The sequence below is a fragment of the Belonocnema kinseyi genome, chromosome 10 (genome assembly GCF_010883055.1).
Source record: "Belonocnema kinseyi isolate 2016_QV_RU_SX_M_011 chromosome 10, B_treatae_v1, whole genome shotgun sequence".
In the NCBI taxonomy this organism is placed as follows: Eukaryota; Metazoa; Arthropoda; class Insecta; order Hymenoptera; family Cynipidae; genus Belonocnema; species Belonocnema kinseyi.
In genome coordinates, this window is record NC_046666.1 from 51,688,403 (window position 1) to 51,712,636 (window position 24,234).

The 24,234-nt window shown below is 23.3% G+C and overlaps 2 protein-coding genes across 2 annotated transcripts in view; one reads left to right on the forward strand and one right to left on the reverse strand.

Annotated features, from left to right (window-relative positions):
* Positions 1–14,077, reverse strand: part of LOC117181600 (dynactin subunit 4) — a 40,379-nt gene extending 26,302 nt beyond the window's left edge. Inside the window, exons 1-4 of the mRNA XM_033374456.1 lie at positions 13,828–14,077; positions 8,993–9,063; positions 5,728–5,912; positions 2,179–2,312 (exon numbers count right to left, since the gene is read on the reverse strand). Coding sequence (XP_033230347.1) covers positions 2,179–2,312; positions 5,728–5,912; positions 8,993–9,063; positions 13,828–13,956 — 519 coding nt within the window. The 5' untranslated portion in view covers positions 13,957–14,077. The remainder of the gene's footprint in view (positions 1–2,178; positions 2,313–5,727; positions 5,913–8,992; positions 9,064–13,827) is intronic.
* A 97-nt stretch (positions 14,078–14,174) lies between these two features.
* The window catches only part of LOC117181114, a 182,992-nt gene continuing 172,932 nt past the window's right edge, over positions 14,175–24,234 (forward strand). Inside the window, exons 1-2 of the mRNA XM_033373682.1 lie at positions 14,175–14,238; positions 14,381–14,445. Coding sequence (XP_033229573.1) covers positions 14,206–14,238; positions 14,381–14,445 — 98 coding nt within the window. The 5' untranslated portion in view covers positions 14,175–14,205. The remainder of the gene's footprint in view (positions 14,239–14,380; positions 14,446–24,234) is intronic.

Below are 24,234 nucleotides of genomic sequence, written 5' to 3' on the forward strand. Positions count from 1 at the left end.
ATCTTTTTTACCAAATAGTAGAATTTTAAAATAATAAAGATAAATTTTGTACCAAAAATTACATAGTTCAATTTTCAACCAAAAATAAAAAAGTTCACTTTTCAACCAAAATGGTCAGTTTTCCAACAAGAAGATTAAGTTTCAACTGAAAATATAAAATTTCCAAAAAAATACATAAATTTAAAACTAAATATTTGAAACTCTAACTAAAAAAGATACATTTTTCACTAAAAGAATAAATGTGAAATTTTAAGATAAAAAAATTAATTTTTAACAACACAAAGTTATGTTTTTCAATAGAATAGTTGAATTTTAAGCCCTAAAGATGAATTTTCGACGAAAAATTACGTAGTTGATATTAAAAATACATATATACATATATATATTTAATATGAAATTAAAAAAATGTTGAATTTAAAGAAAAAGCACGATTTTTAAATGCAATAATTAATTTTTTAATTCAAAAATTAATTTTCAACAACAAAAAATATTCAATAAAATGGTTGAATTTTCATCGAAAGAAATGAATTTCCTACTGAAAAATAAGCTTGTAACCGAGAATAAAATAGTTCACTTTTTAGTTAAAAAAATAATTTTAAATCAATAAAAAGGAGTTTTGAACGATATACTTACATTTTCAACCAAAAATGGAATAAGGTGAAATTTTCAGATAAAAAATTTAATTTCCAACAACATATCTATCCAATTTGCAAAAAATGTAAATTTTCAACTAAAAAAAAATATTTTCAATCAAAAATTGAATTTTGAAAATTTGGCTTATTTTATTTATTTTTCGTTGAAAACAGATCTGTTTTATTTGAAAAATTACATGATTTGTTAAAAAATCGTCTTTTTTTGTTGAATTCGATGGCTTTTAATTTCTTTGGTTTATAATTAACTATTTTGATGAAAATTATGTTTTTCGTTAAAAAATAAATGACTGAAAATTTGTCCGTTTTTGTTACACATTCGCCTCTCTTTGTTTAAAAATGAACCATTTAGATGAAAATCCATATATTTTCTTAAAAAATCATATCTTTGTGTTAAAAATAAATCTTGATGCTTACTAATTAATCTTTTTGGTTAAAAAATCATTTTTTATTTGAAAAGTTAACTAATTCTTAAAAAATTCGTTTTGTATTTTTTTTATTTTGAAAATTGTACAATTTTAATTGAAACATCAAAAATGTAGTTTTTTTATCTAGAAAATTATTCTTCTTGTTTGTAAATTCATTTACCTTGGTGAAAAATTAATTTCTTTAATTAAAACTTTAATTACTTTGTTAAAAATATATTTTTTTAAAATTTAAGTATCTCGTTCAAAACTCCTTTTTCTTAGTGCAAAATTATTTTATTACCCGAAAAGTGAAATATTTCGTATTTTAGTACAAATTTTTTTTTAATTTAATAATTACTTTCTTTGGATTAAAATTGAACTATTTTATTGAAAATTTGTTTTTGGTTGTTGAAAATTAATTTTTGAACTTAAAAATTAAGGACTTCATATAAAATTCATATTTTTTGTTTAAATTAAACTATTTTTGTATGTAATATTAAAATATTTTTTAGTTAGAATATTAACCATTCAATTTTTCGTAGAAAATTCACCTTTTTTATTCCGAAATTCAGAACTACGCAAAAAAAGTGACAAGTAATTAAAATATTTAATTTTTTCTTTTCAAACTGGATGACTTACGCTTTTACTTTATTTTACAAGTGATATATACACTAACTTTAATTAATAATTTGTATAATAAAAGCTATTTTTCACTTATTCAAATTAAATTCTCGTAGAACTCGAACCCGAAAATATCGCGTATTCATTCTAAAAAAAAACACAAATCTAAAGATCTAATTCGGATATCATATTTTTAAATGTCTTCATTCAAATTTTAAAAAATGTAAGTAAAAATTGAGTAAAGAAAAAGAAGAAATAAGTAAAAAAATTATGACGTTGATAGATTTTTGGAGTGTAATTTAAAAAAAGAGAAGAAAGGGGCTTTGAAAGTTGCCTTCCTTTTCTTTACACTTTTTTTGTTTATTTTATTTTTAATTTAAAGAGACATTCAAGAGATTTTTTTTTAATTTCCAAAAAATTCTTAGTTGTATTTTTTGCTTCATATTTAGTCAGAATAATTATACAATAAATGATAGTAAAAATAAAAAGGAAATACTCACAAATTGCAGAAAAGCATGTATCTTTTTCCGGTCACGTTGTTCTTTTTCTTTAGCAGCTAATATTTTGTGATAATCTATCAAAACGTTAATTCTATTCGTGTTAGGGTTTTCTTGTTCAGGCCAGCTGCCAGTTGCTGTAAAAAAGCAATTAATTTGATTAATTTGAGGCTTATTACTGATAATTCTCAAATTAATCAACAGATTTAAAATTTAAAAATTAAACTGTTTAAATTTAAAAGTCTTATTAGTTAGACGAATATAAACACCCGATTGAAACTTTACAAACTATTTTTAATTTTAAAATAACTTTAAAGTAATATATTCGTAATTAAAGGCTTTAATTAAATTTGAAATATTGTTTCAGTTTAAAGTATTATATTTCTGAACCATTCAATTTGAAATTTTTTAATTAAAAAAATAACAATTATTTAATATTTATAAATACTTGACTGTTCATTTACAACCCGTAATTACAATTCAAAAACACAAAACTAAACAAAAAACTAAACTTTCAACGTTCCAATTTTAATAACTCTATTTAAAAAAATTTAATTTGTTACACAAATTTTTGAATTGTTATGTATAAATAAACATTTAACACCTACTATCATTAGAAAAAATTCGAGTAAGTTCAAGAAATATTTAAAAGTTTTGAAAGATTCAAACTTAATTAAATATCTTAAATGATTTCAAATAATTTCGAAGATTTTTAAGAATTGTGAAGAGCTTTAAAAGAATAAAACACATTTTCTTAAGATTCATAGGAAAATTGAAAATGATTTTCTATTTTGAAAAATTAATTTAAGAGAATGATTGAAAAGATTTAGAAAGATTTACGAAATTATAAAAAATGACTGTGGAAAAATTTAAGCAATTTTTTTTTAATTTGGAATATTTTTTAAAGAATATTTAGGAAAAATGCGAATCGTTTCAAAAGAAATTTAGAAGTTCTTAAAAAGTTTCAAAAATAATTTAAAATTTGAAAAACGTAAAACAACATTCAGATTTTTCAAGAATTGCAAATAAAATTTTTAAGTGTTTTAAGGATTTTTAAAGTATTTGAAATAGAAATAATTTAACTTATAATTTAAGGAGTGTTCAGTTTAAAAAAATGTAATTGTTAATTTTCTAATGTTTCTACCTTAAAATTCCCTAAAATAGTATAATTCTGAAAATTTTTTCATTCATTGATTGATTCTTTAATTTAGAACATTGAAAATGATAACGTGGAATTATATTTTTGGATATGAAAAAATCTATGAAATTCCCGGTCAATAAATAAATTAATTAATTAATTAAAACGACAATCCTGAAATAAAATAAAACGCTGCAGAAAAACATTTCAGTTAAATGTCCGATAACAATGCTTTATTAGCCACTGTTGAAATTCAATTTATTGAGGTTTAAAGCATTTTAGAATTTCTAAATGTCTTTTAAAATGATTCGCATTTATCCTAAATCTTTTAAAAAATTATGCCGTATTAAAAAAATGCTTGAAATCTTCCACATTCATTTTTCATAAATTCGTAAATCTTTCTTAGTCTTTTTGAAGATTCTTTTAAATTAATTTTTCAAAATAAAAAATAATTTTCAATTTTCTGACGAATTTTAAGGAAATGTGTTTTATTCTTTTGAAGTCCTTCATAATTCTTAAAAATCTTCGAAATTATTTGAAATCATTTCAAATATTTAATTAATTTTGAATTTGAAAGAAATCGATGAAAAAAAATTCAAGTTCATTGAAAGAAATAAAAAATGCATTGAATTTATTAAGTTTAAACAAACTTAATAAAAAACCATTGATTCGAATAGAATTAAGTGAATTTAGAAGAATTCAAATGAAATATAAAAATTCCAAAGAATTTGAAAGAATTCAGGATAAATTAATAAGAATGGAATTTCTAAAAATATAATCGGAAATCTTATAAAATCGCTTGGGATTTTTTAAAATATCCCCATGAAAATTTCTATAGATCCCTTAGAATCATTTTAATATTTGAAAATTTTTAAATATCTTGAAATTGCTTTGAAATCATTTAAAATACCCTAAAATGTTTCAAATCCATTGAAACCTTTTGAAATTCTTTGAAACTTTTTTTGAATTCTTGAAAATTCTTTAGAAGTTTTATAAATATCCTAAAGTCTTTGGAATGTCTCCAAATAATTAAAATATATGAAAACTTCTAAAAAAATTTTAATCCTTTGAAATCTTTTGAAATCTCTTAAAACTTTTGAAAGTTCTTGAAAATTCTTTGGAATTGTTTTATATACCCACAAATACATTAAAACCTTTTCAAATTATTCAAATCTATTAGAAATTTCTTTAATTATTTTGAAAAAACCTAAACTGTTTCAAATGAATTCAAAAACATTAAAAAGTAAATAAAAAATTGACTAAAATGTAATTTTAGCTGAATTAGTCAATTTTTTAGTCAGTTTCTGATTTTTTTTAAATTCTTTTGAAATATTTTAGCTTTTTCCACATAATTAAAGAAATTTTTAATAGATTTGAGTCATTTGAAAAGATTTTAAATTATTTGTGGGTATATAAAACAATTCCAAAGAATTTTCAAGAACTTTCAAAAGTTTCAAAAGATTTAAAAAGATTTCCAAGGATTTAAAATATTTGAGATTTCAAGGAATTTCTCATATATTTGAACAATTTGGAGACATTCGAAAGTCTTCAGGAAATTTTTAAAACTTTTAAAGAATTTTCAAGAATTTAAAAAAGTTTCAAAGAATTTCAAAAGGTTTCAACGGATTTAAAATATTTTCGGGTATTTTAAAAGATTTCAAGGCAATTTCTAGACATTTAAAAACCTCTAAATATTGAAATGATTTTAAGGGATCTAAAGAAATTTTCATGGAGATATGTAAAAAAATCACAAGCGATTTTATAAGATTTTCGATTATATTTTTCAAATTACCCTAAAATCATTTGAATGCCTTCAAATTTTTTAAATCTATTAAACTTTCTTTGGAAGATTTCTAAATACCCTAAAATATTTTTAATCTCTTGAAATCTCTTGAAACTTGAAAATTCATTGGAATTGTTTTATATACCCACACACACTTTTAAATCTTTTCAAATTATTCAAATCTATTAAAAATTTCTTTAATTATTTTGAAAAAAGCTAAAATATTTCAAAAGAATTTTAAAAAATCAGAAAGTGACTAAAACATTGACTAAAATGTAATTTTAGCCGAAAAAGTGACTAAAATGTAATTTTAGGGGCAAAAAATGACTTTGGGGCAGCCTAACAGAAATTTCAGAAATACTTTGCATTTAGTTTTTTTTTTTCTTAAAAATCCTTGACTTTCTTTGACCAACAAAATTTCCTGACTTCTCTGTTTTGTAGGTAATTTTTGTAATATTATAAGACTATTTAAAAAATTATTCGAAACTTAAAAAAAAGAGTGGGTAAATTCTCAAATATGGGAATTATAGGGAATTTTGAGAAAAAAGGGGAAAATAGGACTGACTGTAATTTCTTGATTTTTTTTAAATTGGTATTCTTTTTAGTTTAAAAAAATGGATTATTTGCTTACCAACGTATTGGTCGGGAATACCAGCGTCTCTGGAACTCCATCGGCATAAGGAACAAAAAAGATAGTAAACTTTTTTTGGAGGAGCTTTTTGGTCTTCAGCAGTAGGTGCTTGTTTTATCGGTGCATGTCCGGCTCGAACCGATAAAGTTTGAAAACAACAAGGACAGTCAAAGCAGTTCAAACATCTAGATAAAAAAACAATGTTTAGTTTTATAAAGTTAGGGTAGTTTTGCCAAAAATCGTATGTCAGAAAACATATTTTTTCCATGATTTTAATAATTGAACCGATATTATCAGCAATTTCTTATAAAAAAAACATTATTTTGTTTAAAAACTGTTTTTTCTTGCAACTGAATTTTTGTTGTATTGCTTCTTATAAAGTTTGGAAAAATTATTGAATTTTAAGAATTGATTGCTTATTTTTCGGGTAAAAGTCTTTCTGAAACTCTACTGTTTCCAAAGTTTAAAGAAAAAATTAGTTTTTTATAGATGAAGACGTTAAAACCATTTTTTTTCTTCAAATGAACCAAAATTAGAATTTCCAGAAAACATTTTACAAGTAATCTTCAGGCATTTAAATTAATTAATTTTATTACAATGTAAGTGAACCTTTGATTCTTAACCCTCACAGCCTAGACTGGGTCTATTATACCCGGACGATATTTTCGGTTCTATCAAATAATTATAATATCATTCCGGCTATAAAATAATGTATAATAAATAAAAGAATTAATTCTTTAAGATAAAAAAGTAATGTAAGTTACCATGTTGAATTAAAAATGAAATACTTTAAAATTCTAACCCTTCAGTACAGATGTTTAAATTTAAATAGATTAATCTTTAACCAAAAAGATGAATTTTCAAGAATAAAGATTATTTTTCCACTAAAACACACGAATTTTCGACAAAATAAATGAATGATTAACAAATAAAAAAGTAGTTTAATTTTCAGTTAAAACTATTCATTTTCCAATTAGAAAAGAGAAGAATTTTCAACAAAATAGGTCAATTTTCAAATAAAGGGGCGCGTTTTCAACTAAATAGATGAATCTTCAGAGAAAACAAAAATAATTCTTAACAAAGCAGTTCTACTTTCAACCAAGTACTTCAATTTTCAACCAAAAAGAGAAGAAAATTCAACAAAATATTTAAACCGTAAACCAAAACAGATTATTGAAATACATTTTCTACCAAAAGAGGCGAATTTTCAATCAAATGGTTAACGTTTCTCATAAAAATAGATGTATTTTTAATCAAAAATCGAATAATTAAATTTTCAGTTAAAAAATTCATTAAAAAAAAAGAGAATATGCAAGAAAATAGTTCAATTTTCAACCAAAAAGATGAATTTTCAAACAAAATTATTCATATTTGATCAAAAAAGTTAATTTTTAATTAAGTAGTTAAATCCTCAACGAAAACGGGTTATACATTGTCAACCAGTTGCATTTTTAACCTAAAAAAGATGAAAGTTTTATCAAAAAAGAGATGAATTTTCAACAAAAAGTTAATTTTTGACTCATTCTTGCTGAATTTGCAACTAAAGAATTGAGTTTTAAACCAAAAAAAGATTAATTTTGTACTAAAAGAAACCAATTTTGATCAAAAGAAACCAATTTTGATCAAAAGAGGTAAGTTTTTTTGATTTAAAAAGTCGAATTTTCACAAAAACTTTAATTTCCAAAATTATAAATTTTCAACGAAAAGGTTCAGTTCTCCAAGCTAAAAAGTCGAATGTTTTATACGAATTTTTCTATTTAAATCTTAAAAGATAAATTTTCAACAAAAAGTTAATTTTTGACTCATTTTTTCTAAATTTTCATTTGAAGAGTGGAGTTTTAAGCCAAAAAAGTTTAATTTTGTACCAAAGGAAATGAATTTTCATCAAAAGAGTGAAGTTTTTTTTATTAAAAAAAAAGAATTTTCACAAAAACTTTGAATTTAAATTCCAAAATTATGAATTTTCAACAAAAATGTAATTTTCAACCAAGACAGCTAAATTATCAACCAAATAGTTGCATGTTGGATAAAAAAATATGAATTTTCTACTAAAATATTTTCGAAAATTTTCTTGGTTAAAAGTGTTCTTATTGTTGAAAATTTATAATTTTGGAATTTAAAGTCAAAGTTTTTGTGAAACTTCGAATTTTTAAACAAAAGAACTTAATTCTTTTGGTGCAAAATTATCTTTTAATATTTAAATTAAAAATTTTTTTAAATATTCGACTTTTTAGCTTGAGAACTCAACTTTTTTGTTAAAAATTCTTATATTTTAGTAGAAAATTCATATTTTTTTATTCAACATAGAACCATTTGGTTGATAATTTAGCTGTCTTGGTTGAAAATGACATTTTTTTTGAAAATTCATAATTTTGGAATTTAAATTCAAAGTTTTTGTGAAAATTCGTCTTTTTTAATAAAAAAAACTTCACTCTTTTGATGAAAATTCATTTCCTTTGGTATAAAATTAAACTTTTCTGGTTTAAAACACTATTCTTCAGTTGAAAATTTAGAAAAAATTAGTAAAAAATTAACTTTTTGTTAAAAATTTTCGAAAAATATGAATTTTCTACCTCGAAATTATTGAATTTTTAATTAAAAAATTTAATTTCCAAACAAATAGTACCAATTTTACCTTAAAAATATGAATTCTGAACCAAAAATATAATAGCAGACTTTTCAACCAAAAAGAATTAACTTTCAAATAAAAGTAGTTGGATTTTCTCATTGGGAAATTTATTTAAAATAGGAGAAAAGGAGGGATTATTTTAAAAAAGGGAAAAGAGGGGAATGGTGGAAGGGGTTTTAAGTTTGATATTGAATAAAATTTTCGTATCATAGATTAATATAGCTTTCATACAGAAAATAATTCAATTTTCTTTGTTTTTTAGATAAAATCTAAAACGAGGTAGATTTAAGTGATTAAAGTGACCTACTCCTTTAAAAAAGTGAAGAAGGTATGGCGGGCCTGATTATATTTGAAGATTATTGACTTATTTTTCAAACTGGAAACGGTTCGATTGTAGGGAATTTTTTCCCCGAAAAATAAGCCGTGCTGTACTAAAATTCGGCAAATTAAAAAAATTAGTAAGAAGCAACACTAACTGATAATATCGTTTCAATTCTTAAAGTCATAGAAATATTTTTTCCCCCTAGATACCTGATTTTTGGCACGACAACTACCTTGAATATTTTATCGTTTAAAAAACAAAAAATATATTCAATATTTAATATGTGTGAAATAAAAATGAGAAGATTTATTTACTTGTTTTTCTTTAGACGAACTTCCGTGGAGGGTAAATTCTCCAAGCAACTTGGGCAGTAATGAGAGTCTACCTGTAAAAAAATGGTAGAAAATTTTTAGGATACACCGAAATTCGGTGAGGATAAGAAAAATATTTTCGTTGGCTTTAGCAGGGTGGCCGTTTTAATCGAAGGAAAAAATTCCCGGTCATTTCCCGGTTCGCAAACATTTTTTACGGCCAATGAAATTTAAAAAATCAAACCATCTTCTAAACATTTTTCCATATAACGTAATAAACAATAAACGACCAATTAAAGCATTTAAAGTTATAGACTTGAATTCCAAACTTTGAAAATTGAAGTTTAGAATTTTTAATTCAAAAATTGTGTATTCAAATGCTCATAAATTTACACTTACCAAATGGAAGGGACTAACACTTTTCAATTAAACAACGTTAAGTGAAATGCAAATAAACTGCAAAATTTAGAACTTTTATAAATTATAGAGCTCAAAGATTCAGATTAAGTTCCAAAAATATAAATCCACGTTAACATTTTCAATAGTTTGAATTAAAGAATCAAGCAATGAACTTTAAAAATTTTCAAAATTATATTATTTTAAGCAATTTTAAGCTAGACACATTAAAAATTAAAAATAATTTTTTTAAGCCAACAGTTCTTAAATTAGAAGTTAAATTATTTTTATTTTAAATAGTCTAGGCATCCTTTAAAAGCTTAAAAATTTTATTTCAAAATCTTGAGAAATCTAAAAGTAGTAAAAAATTTTTCCAAGTTCAAAATAATTTTTGAATTCTTGTTCAGAACTTTTAAATATATTTAAAAATTAATTGAATTTTGTCTATAACTTGTAGAAAATCCTGCAGATTTAAAAAAGATTTGAACTTATAAATAACAATAGAACACTTCTTATATGTAAAAATATTAGAGTAATTTTAAAAGATATTTAGAAGTTCTAAAAAGATTCGTATTAAATTTAGAACTTGAAATAATTTCAAATATTTACAGCCGAATTTAAAATAAACTGTAGATTTTTTCAGATTTAAAACAAAAACATAAGATTTTTTTTAGAATTGCGAAAGACTTCAAAAGAATAAACAAATTTCTTAAGATTCTTAGGAAAATTGAAAATGATTTTTCACTTTGAAAAATTATGGAAGATTTTAAGGATTTTTTTTAATTTTCAGGATTTTAAAAATTGCAGGAAAATTTCGATTAATTTTAAAATATATCTAGAAGTCCTGAAAAAATGTTAACACTCTTCGTTTAAATTAATTGAAATAGTTTCAAGTTTTTAATTAGTTTTGAATCTTTTCAAAACTTCTAAATATCTCTTAAAATTACTCAAATTTTTTCTACAAATAATAAGTGTTCAATTGTTATTAATGCGCCCAAATTTAAGGATTTCACTTATAAATTAAACACTTTTAAAATAGAACAATTAAAATTGTAACGCTAAAAGTTTAAAAGTTCTTCGAAAATCTAAAGATGCAAAGCTTTGTATGTAAAACAATTCACTTTCAAATTATTTCCTTTTAAATATTTGGTTTCAATTTCCTCATCTTCAATGAACAGTGAAATATTGCTAAATATTAAATACTTATTCTTTTTCTACATTAAGAAATTGCAAATTGAATGGGATAAAAATTAAATAATTTAGACTCATAATATTTTTAATTTAATCAAAACCTTTAATTATGACTATATTGTTATGTATTTATTTTTAAGTTGAAATTAGTAAAACGCACGTTTAGATTTTTTAATGGCTAAAAAAAATTAATAGCCATAATATCTTATTAAATTTAATATAAAAAAATATAAAGGAACCTGAAACTCTGAATTAAAAATATATTATTGATAAATCATGAAAATTTTTATTTAAAAATAAAATTATCGCAATAAATGATATATTAATTTCAATTCTTATCAAGACTTTAGGATTGAAACAGTTAAAATCTGGAAATTCTCAAATTTTGAACGGATCTGTAATTGATTCGTTAAATCAATTATTGTTCAGATTTCTATACTTGGAGTACAGATCCACTTGAAAAATAATTTATTAATTTATATTCTAAGTTCATCGTTTAAATCTTCGAAATTGCACTTTAATTATTTTTAAAAGCTATTAAAATCGAAAATATATGCTTAAAAATTAAGAATCTAAACTGGAAAATTTTTAAAGTGCAAGATTTTCGAATTAAGCATTCTAAACTAAATTATATAATAATTCATAAAAATGACAATTTAACCAATTATTTAAAAAACGGTTGAAATCAAAGTTGACAAAAATTTTTAGTCTAAAAATTTTGTAAAATTCCCGGTCAAATTTTTGACAATGGATTTATTTGCTGAGAGGGAATTTTACACATCTTCAGAAGAAAAATCTATCCAATCACTTAAAATATCACAAATTTCATAGTATATAATGCAATGCGATTTGAAATAAGTTTGGTTATAATTTTTTTAAATGCTATGTTTCTTTACATTTTTTGAATTATTGCATCATTCAGTTTACAACGCACTAAGGTAAAATATTTTATTTTATAAATTTTTCATTTTAGGTCTTCATTTTTAAGCGTCGATTTTCAATTTAAAGAATTATAACAAATGCAGTATTGAAGAGTTAAACAATTCAAAATTAAAGGTGTTTGAAATTGAAAATCTTGGATAAAGAACATTTTAAGTTGATAAACTGTGAATATAAATTAAGTCCTGATTTTTAAAATTGAATTGTAGTTTAGGTATTAAAAGTTTAACAATAATTGATTTCACAAGATGATTTAGCGGTTAAACAAATATATTCACTATTTCCAGTTTTCAAACAAATTTCAAATTAAGAGATTCATAATATTTTAGTTTTCACTTAAAGTGAGCAATTATAAATTAAATATTAAAAACTGAAGAAATTTAAGCGTAATTTAAATTACTCCATTACAACATTTATAATTTGTACGTAAAAGTATTGGATTTCGATGTAAATAACAATGAAAATGTTATTAATTTTAAATCACTTCAAATTCAAATAATGCAACTTAAAGAGATATATTAATAAAAGAGCGCTTGAATTAAAAACAAATAGTAACAAAATTATTTTTTCTTAATTATAAATATTAAATAAACGCTTTTTACGTTATCGTTGAGTTTAAGACGGGTACATTTCATATTTAAAAATTTTTTTTCGAATTTAAAGGAAGAATTTTTTATTTGTAATATTTTATGAATTTCAATAATTTTTTCTTTTCCGACTTTTTATTGAGTAGAAGCGGGAACTTTTCATTTATTTATTTTTTTTTTCTTAATTGGAAAAGAATGTTTCATTTTGAAATTTTTTATTGAGTTGAATGGTGGAAGGAAATTTTGATTATTGATAGTTTTTCTGAATAGGAACAGGCCAATTTTTTCCTTCTAGCATTTTTAATGTGTTAAAAGGGGGAAAATTTTTATTTTTGATGTTTTATTCTGAATTAAAAAAAAGGTTATGCTTTATTTTAAATACTTTTATTGAGTTTGAAGACTGAAAGTTTCTATAACATTTTTTTTCTAATTGAAAGAGTGACTTTTGTTTTTCAGATTTTTATCGAGTTCGGAAGGAAGAAAATTATGGTTTTTAATATTTTATGAATTATAGAGGTGTCATTTCTCATGTTTAATATTTTTATTGCGTTGGAAGTGAGAAAATTTGGATTTTCAATTTTTTTCTGAATTGGATAAGTGACTTTTGTTTTATTTTAAAAATTTTGTTTTAAATTTTGTACGAATTGGAACAGAAACCGTTTTTTGTTTGTTTGTTTATTGAAAGGGAGGAAATTTCGATTTCCAATTTTCTTTTAATTTTACGAGGGACATTTTTTAAAAAGATTTTTATATAGTTGGAGAGGACATTTTTGTTTTCACTTTTAATATCCTGGAAAATGAAATTTTCTTTATTTGTTCGAAGAAGGAAATTTTGAATTTTATTCTTTGTCTGAATTGGAAGAAAGGTTTTTTTCTTTAAAATTTGTATCGAGTTGAAAAGGAGGATATTTTTTACATATTGGAACAGGAACATGTTTTGTTTGTTTCTTCATTGGAAGAAAGTTTTCAAATCATTTTTATTGAGTTGGAAGAAAAGAGGTTTTGGTTTCTTATTTTTTATGAATTAGAAAAGGAAAATTTGTTTGTTTTTTTTTGGAATAGAAGAAATTTTGGTTTTCAATTTCTTCTGAATTTGGAGAGGCCATTTTTTCATTCTAGCCGAGGAAATTTTGATTTTCTATATTTACTTAATTATATGCATGTTTTAAACGTTTTTACTGATTTAGAAGGAAGAAAATTTTGGTTATATTGTTTTTCTGAATTGGAAGAGGCTAGTTTTTTCTTTTTAACATTTTTATTGAACGCACGGGTGAAAATGTTGTATTTTTAACATTAAAATGAAAAGGAGAAAAAAATTTTCAGTGTCAACAATTCGAACTTTTACATTAAAATAACCGCGAAACATTTTTTCAAATCGGAAAAAACCGGGTATTGTTTTCCTGGAATGAAACCGTCATCCTGAGTGTTTAAAATACTTTTTTTGCATTAAAAATACGTATCCTGCAATATCAAGTACAAAAATTATTTAAAAAGGAATTTAAAAAATTTAAAAAAACCCGTAATAATATATATTTAAATTTCTATTTAGCCAAAATAGAAAGAAATGCTAAAAAGTTATATTATAATGGAACACCTTTTCGTGAAACATAACCTAAAAGGTTGCACCTCTAGGTTACTGAAGAAAATACCAAGCAGAATGACTCAAGAAGAAAAAAATTTGAATACTTTAATAAATAGCAAAAAGTAAACAAAATATTTATTTACCTCGTGACAAACACAGTAACCGCATCGAATTTTCAGGCAGTGTCGGCAGAAATAAATCTTGGAGATTGGTTTCAAAGATCCGCAACTGCATGCATATTTCACATAATCGGGTTGAAACAAATATGCCATTATTTATTATTCCTATTTGCTTCTATTTTGTGAAACAAACGTATTATTACTGATTTTTGCTATACTTTTTTCTAGGTTAGCAGACGAGTGACAGGCACAGGTTGGCAGCCATTTTTTTCACCTGTCACTTGTCTCGACGCACTGCGCATCATTTCTACGCATCATGTCTAGATTCAAGTTGAAACAGGCTTTTTTTCTAGAAATTTGCCGGTATGAAACTTCCTTGCCGATGTTGCCAAGAGTATTAAAATGCAGTTAAATAACCAAAACCAAGGATCTGTGGTAAGAATTAAATTAAATAAACCGGGTTTAGAATATTAATTTGTGTTTTGAAAGTTTAAAAACATTATTTATTTCGTCAATCTCTGGATAACGTAAACATAACCTTCATAACCATGTGAGTCTTGTAACGTATTTTCTCCAGGAAAACATGAGATGGTACCACGTGGTAAAGCCAGGACGGAAGTTCCTAGAAGGAACTCTGCACTGGTGAGTTTTTCAAATTTATGAACGTATTTTTGAGTCTTCAGAAAATTATTTCGAAGTCTCGTTTTTTAGCATGGCATTCATGCTAAAAAACGTGCTACAAATAACTTGTTTCCCTAGTTTAAAGGTGTGCTAACTGAATTTTCAAAGTCAATTTTTGACAAAAAGTTCTAAATTTTATGAATTCCATAGTTTTGCACTTTTCATAAACTTGAAGAGATATTAATAATTTTGAAACAAAAAGTCAAAATTGTTTTAAAATTTGAAACGTTTTTCAAATAATTTAAAGCAAAGTATATATTTTTGCAGATTTCGAACAAAAAACTTTAAATCTTGGTAAAAATGAATGAAAGGTATCAAAAGAATACAAAAATGTTTCTTAAGATTCCAAAAAAATGGAAACGATTTTTTATTTTGAAAAGTTAACTTTAAGAGACTATTTTAAAAGATTTCCAAAATTGTTAAAAAAGAATGTGGAAGATTTCAAGGACAGTTTTTCATTTTTTCAGGATTTTTTTAATACTTCAGGGAAATCTCAAACAACTTAAAAAGAAATTTAGAAGTTTAAAAATAAATTTCAAAATAATTAACAACTTGAAATGTTTTTCAAATAATTTAAAACAAAAGCAGATTTTTGCAGATCCCGAACAGAATTCAGAATCCTTTTAAGAATTTTAAAAGGTTTTAAAAGAATTAAAAAAGTTTTTTAAGATTCCTAGGAATATTATATTTTATTTTGAAAAATTAATTTCCAGAAAATATTTCAAGAGATTTCCAAAACTGTTGAAAAAGAATCTGGAACATTTGGAGGACATTTTTTTATAATTGAAAACTTGAAATGTTTTTCAAATAATTAAAAACAAAAATGTATATTTTAAGATCCCGAAAAAAATTCAGAATCATTCTAAGAATTGTAAACAGTTTCATAAAAATAATAAATAAATAAAAAATACATTTTTATTTTTAAAAAAAATAATTTTAAGAGGATATTTCAAAAGATTTCCAAAATGATTCGAAGAAAATCTAGAAGATTTCGAGGACATTTAAAAAAAAATTTTAAGATTTTTTTATTATTTGGGGAAAAATTCGAATAAATATAAAAGATATTTATATATTTCAACAATTTCAAAAATAATTAAACACTTGAAATATTTTTCAAATAATTAAAAAAAAAACAGATTTTTGCAGATCCAGAACAAAATTCAAAATACTTTTAATAATTTTAAAAGGTTTTAAAAGAATTAAAAAAGTTTCTTAAGATTCCTAGGAAAATTGAAAATGATTTTTTATTTTGAAAAATTAATTTCAAGAGATTTCCAAAATTGTTAAAAAAGAATCTGAAACATTTGAAGAAAATTTTTTGCATAATTAAAAATACGAAATATTTTCAAATAATTTTTAAAAAAATGGATATAAAATTAAAAACCAATTTTTATTTTGAAAAATTAATTTCAAGAGGATATTTCAAAAGATTTCCAAAATGGTTCAAACGAAATCTGAGGACATTCAAAAAAAATTTTAAGATTTTCTTAATTTTTCAGGAAAAATCGAATAATTTTAAAAGAAATTTATATATTTAAAAATTTTCAAAAATAATTAAAAACTTGAAATTTTTTTCAAATAAATATAAAACAGAAACAGATTTTACAAACTCCAAACAAAAAATTCAAAATACTTTTAAGAATTGTGAAAGGTTCCAAAGGAATAGAATAGTTTTTTACAGACTTTAGATTTTTGTAATTTTTCAGCAAAAATCGAATCATTTTAAAAGATATTTATATACTTAAACATTTTCAAAAATAATTAAAAACTTGAAATGTTTTTCAAATAATTTAAAACCGATTTTACAGACCCTAAACAAAAAATTCAGAATACTTGTAAGAATTGTGAAAGTTTCCAAAAGAATAGAATATTTTTTAAGACTCCTAGGAAAATTAAAAAAGATTTTTTATTTGAAAAATTAATTTCAAGAGAATATTTCAACCGATTTCCAAAATTGTCAAAAAAGAATATAGAAGGTTTCAAGGAATTTTTAAAAAATTTTGCAGGATTTAAATGTTTCAGGAAAAATTCGAATAATTTTAATAGATATTTATATATTTTAAAAATTTCAAAAATAATTGAAAACTTGAAATGTTTTTCAATTAATTTAAGACAGAAACAGATTTGGCAGACCCCAAACCAAAAATTCAGAATACTTTTAAGAATTGTCAAAGGTCTCTAAAGAATAAAACAGTTTTTTAAGACTCCTAGGAAAATTAAAAAATAGGTTTATTTTGAAAAATTAATTTCAAGAGAACATTTTAACATATTTCCAAAATCGTGAAAAAAGAATGTAAAAGAAACTTGAAATGTGTTTCAAATAATTTAAAACAAACAGATTTTTGCAGATCCCGAACAAAAAATTCAAAATCCTTTTTAGAATTGTCAAAGGTTTCAAAAAAATTAAAAAATGTTTCTTAATATTCCAAGGAAAATGAAAATGATTTTTCATTTTGAAAAATTAATTGCAAGAACATATTTCAAGAGATTTCCAAAATTTTCTAAAAAGAATGTGGAAGATTTCCAGGGCATTTAAAATTTTTTGCAGGATTATTGAAATATTTCAGGAAAAAATCAAATCATTTAAAAAGATATTTAGAAGTTTTGAAAGAATTTCAAAAATAATTTAAAAAGATTTCAAAAAATTTAAAACGTTATGTAGATTTTAAAAAGATTTTAAGAAAATCATTATTTTTATATTCCTGGGAATATTATTTTTTGTTTGAAAAGATTTTAAGAGTTCGAATTTTTTAATTTCTTTGATTAATAAAAGGTTTTGCAAACTGGAGAAAAACTTGAAATTGACCGGGATTTTTTCTTCAATTAAAACTGCCACCCTCTCGTCCGAGCGTGACTGAATTCTCCGGTGAATTTCTTCGATGACTACAATTGAATAAAAATTTAATGTGCATTTTCAAATTCAAATTATTCAGTTTTCTAAATTCCGAGGCGTTAAATTTTAAAAATGCAAATGTGATTTTCATTAAAATCGCAAGGCAGTGTTATCATAACACAAAAAAATCTCTAATATAATTGTTTATCAAATTTATTTTATTTTCACATAATCAAAGCAAAATATTCTAGTTTAATAAGTTTATAATGATGTTCAAAAAATTTAATAATCTATAATTGAAACAAGAAATTGTTAATAATTTATTTTTAACTTGCCCAAATGAGTAAAATGTAGTGGATAATTGAAAATTGATAAATTTACTTATTTTTTTACTACAGCTTTTACTTTTTTTCAGTGGAATTAATTGTTATAAAAAAATATCTACAACGAATTTTTGGTCAATTTTTATTTATTTATTTGCACATTTCATTTAATTTACGGATAATCGAATAATAACCAGTTATTTAGATTTAAAAGTATTAATAAATTATATTAATTAATTAATTCTTGACTGAATCCATTTCAAATCAGACAGATAGGCAGGACACTTCAAATTGCAGAATCTCTTATCAACAAAATATGAACATCAATTCTTTTTTTAAACATCTATAACTTTCGACTTAATAAAGAAATTTAAATTTTATTTCTAGATTTTAGTGAGTTTTATTGTCTCCTTCCAAAATCGGTTAAACAATATTTAAAATATTTAAAATTAACAAAATGTCCTTGACAGAATACCCTAGCCATATGAATGAGCACAAATTAAAAAAAGATATTTTATAAGATAAAGAAAGTGGGATTTTGTATAAAATTCGACTTAATCTATCTGGTTGAATTTTTAAAACGAAAAAAAAAAAAATTTTACCGTTTATGATCATGAATTTTATAATTTGGGACAAAGTTCTATGTAAATAGGAAGCCATACAATTTAGGTGTTAATATTTTAAATCCTGTATCATAAAGTTTAATACATAAATTCTACGGCCTAATATGTCTAGATTGCTGTCCCACATTTTTATATCCCAGATCATAAAAGGTGAAATCCATTTTCCTCAATACATGGAAAGTTTATTTTACGGAAAAACCAATTTTTTTATTTCATCCAATATTTTTTAATAATTCGTGCTTTTGTTAAGAAGACATTCTGCAAGTTTTACGCAGTCCACATAATTAGTGTGGAATTTTGTAATGAGAAATGATAATAATAATAATAATAATAATATAATTATAATGTTGGGTCTAATAACCTAAAATTTTAATTTTTTATATGCGGCGTATTTTTTAAGATGAAAATTAAACTCACCAAATTAAAAAATTCAAATACTTTTAGCTTGTTAGACAAGTTTTTTTTTCTTTAATCGGAAAAACACGTTTCATTTCAGTTCCTCTAAAAACCAACATATTTTATATTTAGAAGATTCTCCGATCATGTTTTTTTTAACTTATACAAGCAATCTAAAAAATTAAGAATTTTTAAAGAATAATTGTATTTGTCAACAAATTAAAAAGCAGACAAAAATATTGTTCCAGATCTATGGCCAACAAGTTTATTAATAATTAGGTTATTTAACGTTCAAAAAAAAGTTCCTAAAACATTTAGAATTAAAAAAGGCGGGTAAAATCTGTTTACTATTCATGAAAAGTTGCTATAACAAGAATTACATTTTTATTATAATTACTCATTCAGTTTTCTTCGTATAAGTTGCTAGCAACAAAATTTGGTCATGTTTCTTAATAAAAAATGATACAGTTTTTTAAATATAAATAATTTTTTTTTCATATAAATTAATATTAGATGATGATTAAAAGGGACGAAGAAAATATTAAAGAACAAAGTAAAATATATTATTTAAAATAATTAAAAAGTAAGAGGAGAAATCAGGGACTCAAGCTCTTTAAATTCTTAAATTTGATTAATGTCTCCTAGATCCGATCCCTGGCTTACAAGGATTTTATTCTACGTCTTACGAATGGAATTTTTCGGTGGATTGTACATTTGGGCGGGTCGTTGACACACATACACGCATATGAGAATATAGAAATTTTTACTTTCCAAATTTAGTCCCGCCTCCTGTAGCCTTGGAACACTTTTACATGACCCATGATTTTAAGTGTGAATACTATAGGAACGCATAAAAAATAATCTGCCTTATTTATGTTAAAAATCTCTCAATAATTTAGGATTACTGCATAGAAAATATACCTTCTTTAATTTTTTTTAATAAATATTAATACAAATTATTATATTAGAAATAGTATATTTTACAAATTTCAAAAACTATAATATAAAAACTGAGAAAACAAATAACAAGTTCTTGAGTATTATGATTGTATTATAATCTGAAAAAATAGATTCCAAATGGTATTTAATAAATAATTTGTATTAAATATTTAAAAACAATCTCATAATTCTAAATGAAACTATAAATTCCCTAATAATTGAAAACGAATAAAAATGAGTAATTGATTAAAATAAAAGTTTGTTAATATGTATATTTATTAAATTGTATTTCGTCAAAGTCGGTTGTGACCTAATTTTTACCAATTTTGATACATGACTATCATTAAATTTAATGTTTTTTAAAAGTTATTTATATAATAAATTTGTCAAATTACTTCATTTTTATTTGCGGAAATCTGATTGGAAAAAGTATAATTAAAACAATTTTTAACCATTTTTGGTCATATTAGCGTTTTATACCGGAAATAGGTATTTCTAGTAAAGAATGATTAGATTTAAATTATTTAAGCTTTGTCAACCACTTACGTTTTTCGGTTTTGTAAGCGTTTTTACGAATATTAACATTTTTTAACGAAATCATTAGATTGTAAAGATTCATGATTTTTTAAACAATTTTAGGTAACATTAGCGTTTTATACAAAAAATTGATATTTGAAAACAAAAATTATTATATGATTTGCAATTGTATAACAGTTTCAAGTTATAATGAAGTTTTCACAAGAAATCGGTTATTTTCAACAAAAATCATTAGATATCCAAGAAAATTTATAACTCTGAACAATTTATATTAGTGTTTTTAGTAGGAAATTAATTTTATTTTTATTACAGAATTATTAGATTGCAAAGAATGTTTGTAATTTTCCAACAACTTTAGGTTATGTTGGCGTGTTTGACCTGAAGTTGGTATTTTTAAATAAACATTTTTAGATTTAAATTCAATGATTTTTGACGAAAATGATTAGAAATTAGTATTTTTAATTAAAAAAATATTACATTTCAAGGAAGATTTACCATTTTTGAGCAATTTTAGGTTATGTTGGGGGCTGCATCGAAAATCTGTTTTTTTACTAAAAATTCATTAAACTTTAAATATAATTTTTTTAGCAATTGTAGGTTAAGCTGACGGGTTTCACTGGCAATATCTACATAGTTTTTAAAGAAGATTTACAATTTAGGAACAATTTTTGTTTATTTTAAAATTTTCACTGAAAATCCAGTTTATTTCAAACAAAAACTATTACATTTTTAAAGGATATTTACCATTTTCTGTTTCAATTTATATACAAGAAATACGTGCTTTTATTACAAAATTATTGGATATCAAAGAAAATGGTCATTTTTAGAACAATTTTAGATTATGACGAAAATCAGATTGTGCTCTGTGTTTCGTTAAAAATTGTAATCTTTATTTAAAAAATAATTGGATTTCCAAGAAGGTTCATAATTTCTAGACAATTGTAGGTTACGTTGGCGTTTTAAATAAAAAATTTGTTTTAAAACAAAATTCATTCTATAACTCTAAAAAAGATTTGGAACCTTTTTAACAATTTTCGTTTATGTTAATATTTTTCGTCGGAAACTAGTTTTTTTTTAATTAAAAAAAAATTATATTTGAAAGAAGATTCACAATTTTTGAGCAATTTGAGGTTACGTTGGTGTTTGCATCGGAAATCGGCATATTTACTACAAAAAAATCATTAGATTTCATATAAAATTATTTTTTTCGCACAAGTGTAGATTAAGCTAGTAGTTTCACATAGTTTTAAAAGAAGTACCTGAATTTCTGAATGTTTAAACAAACGAAAATTTAATGATGGCTTATTTGCAAACTAGAAATAGCTCTAAAATAATGATCCAATTTATATTGCATAAAACATATTACAAAATAAACTTCGAATGCATAATTTTAATTGTAGTTGAAACAATATTTTTTGATAAATGAAAATTGGAAAAAATTTTTTGTTCATTTGAACGTTCTAAACTTCAAGTTCATTTTTAAAATAAGATATACAGTTTCAGAATAAATTTGGTTTATGTTAAAATTTTAACCGAAAATCGATTATCTTAAACAAAAACTATTACATTTTTTAAGAAGATTCACAATTTTTTGATTTGTTAGCATTTTATATCGAAAATCGGTACTGTTAATAAAAAAATTGAATTTTAAAGAAGATTTACAATTTGGGAACAATTTCAGGTTATGCGAACATTTTTCATAAAAAACGGCTATTTTAAACAATACATGTTTTGTTCTTCCTTTTCTTTTAATTTATTTAGATATATACTATAAAATACAAATATTTTGTATTCATATTGATATAATAATTTAATTTAAAAATGAGGGAGACAATAAAAAGGATAATCGGGCGAGTATCGAGTTTTCTAATTTTATTAAACTTAACCTAATTTTTTTTTAATTAGACCACAACGGAATTCGGGAAAATAAGGTGGAATGACTTATACATTATTTTTTTATTATTTCAAACAGTTAGGAAAAAATATATTTTCCAGTCCGTATAATTGCTTTAAAACTATATCTAAAGATCTAAATTACAGTGGTAAACCACTGAAGTGAATGCGTTTAAAGAATTTTATTATCCGGCGGCCCTGAATTCCTTCGATACAGGTTCTTCTAAGATCTACAGATCTAACATTTTACGTCTAAGTTAAGCCTCTATAGTCAGGTGTCTTCGTCTAACAAATCCGGAAAGAATCGTGAAAGGAAGATACACCTGTGCAGTATCCCTGCGCAAGTGTATGTGTGTTCAAATATTCGGATGGGCCCTTATGGGAGAGAAGGGGAAGAAGCTCGTTCAGTCCGCGATGTCCAGATTTTTCTTTCATAATGTGGACAGCGGCGTAGCCAGGATTTTTTCCGGAGGGGCTTCGTTTTTTTTTTTAGAGGGGACTTCGGGTTGATGTTTACGGGAAGATTATGATTGTGGATACGATAATGCGAGGGATAAACGAATAAAATAAATTTTTACAAAGTAGTTTTACTTTTTACCAATAAAGTAGTTAAATGGCCAACAAGAAAAGATGAATTCTCAATAAGAAATGTAATAGTTGATGTTTTATCCAAAAAATATGAATATTTAAATAAAAAAACACTTGCATTCAACCAAAAAAAAAGAACTTATTTCCCAATTTTTTACCAAGACGATGAATTTTCAATATAAAAAAGTAATAGTTGATATTTTAACCAAAAACCAACTGAGAAAGTCAAATTCTTAAAAAATAGTTAATTTTTAGATATAACTTTTGTTACAAAAAAGTTACATTCTTAACCTGAAAATATGATTTAAAAAAATGTAATTTTCAACTAAATAGTCGAATTTTTTCCAAAAAGTTGATCTTTTAGAAAAAGAATCACATTTTTTAGAAAACTGTCGAATTTTGAACTAATACGTTAATTTGCAGTCAGATAGTTTAATCTTCTACCAAATTATTAATTTTTAAAGATAAAAAACAGTTGAATTTTCAACCCGAAAATATGAATTTATAACAAAAAAGTAAATTGCCAACCAAAGAAATACTATAATTTTCGACCAAATAGTTGAATTTTCTAATAAACTGCTGAAATTTTAAGTTAAAAAGACATATATTCTAAAATGTACGTGAAAGTTGAATTTAAAAAAAAAGTTGAATTTTTAAACTTTCATCAAGTAAGTTAATTTTCAACCAAATAGATGTATTTTAAAAAATACATATAATTTATTCCTTAACCAAAACAGAATATTTTTCTGAAGCAAGAAGTTGCATTTTTAACAAACAAAAAATGAAATTTCTACCAAACGATGAATTTTCAACCAGTGATTTAAATTTTTAAGATAGTTTAATTTTTTACTCAATTTTTGATTTTTTGAGCTAAAAACACGAACATTCTACAAAACAGTTGAATTTTCAACAACAAAAAAATGATTTTTACCGAACGAGTCGATTTTTCAACCAAATAGTTGAATTTTCTGACAAACTGTTAAAATTGCAAGCCAAAAAAAAGACGAAAAAATGGTAAAGAATAGTTTAATGTTTAAACTGAATATATGAACTTTCATCAAAAAAGTTAATTTTCAACTAAATAGACGAATTGCTTACAAATTAGTTGAATCCTCAACGAAAAAAGGTTATTTTTTAATCAAACAGTTACATTTTTAAAGATAAATTATGAAATTTTTACTGAAAGAGATACATTTTTAAACCAAAAAGACATTTTTTCAAAATAAAAAATGTCGATTTTCAAACAAATAGTTGCATTTTCTAAACTGTTCAAATGTCAGTTCCAAAATACGATTTTTCTACTTATCTACTCCTTACCTGTAAAATATACTTTTTTCTCGATTATATTTTTAATGAGTATAATAAGGTCCTACTTCTTCATCTACCTTTTTATTTTTTTATTTATTCGTATTGTGATTAATAATATTAATATGAATAGAAAAAAAAGGTTTCATGTTGTTCTGAACTCCTGTTGATTAAATAATTGGTAATTGAATAATTTCAACTTTTTGATTTGTCACCCATGTAATTATTCAATTCAATTTTTAATATTTTCTATAAATAACAGATCGCCCCTGTACATAGGCAAGGAATTACGGAAGTGTAATTCTGGTTAACG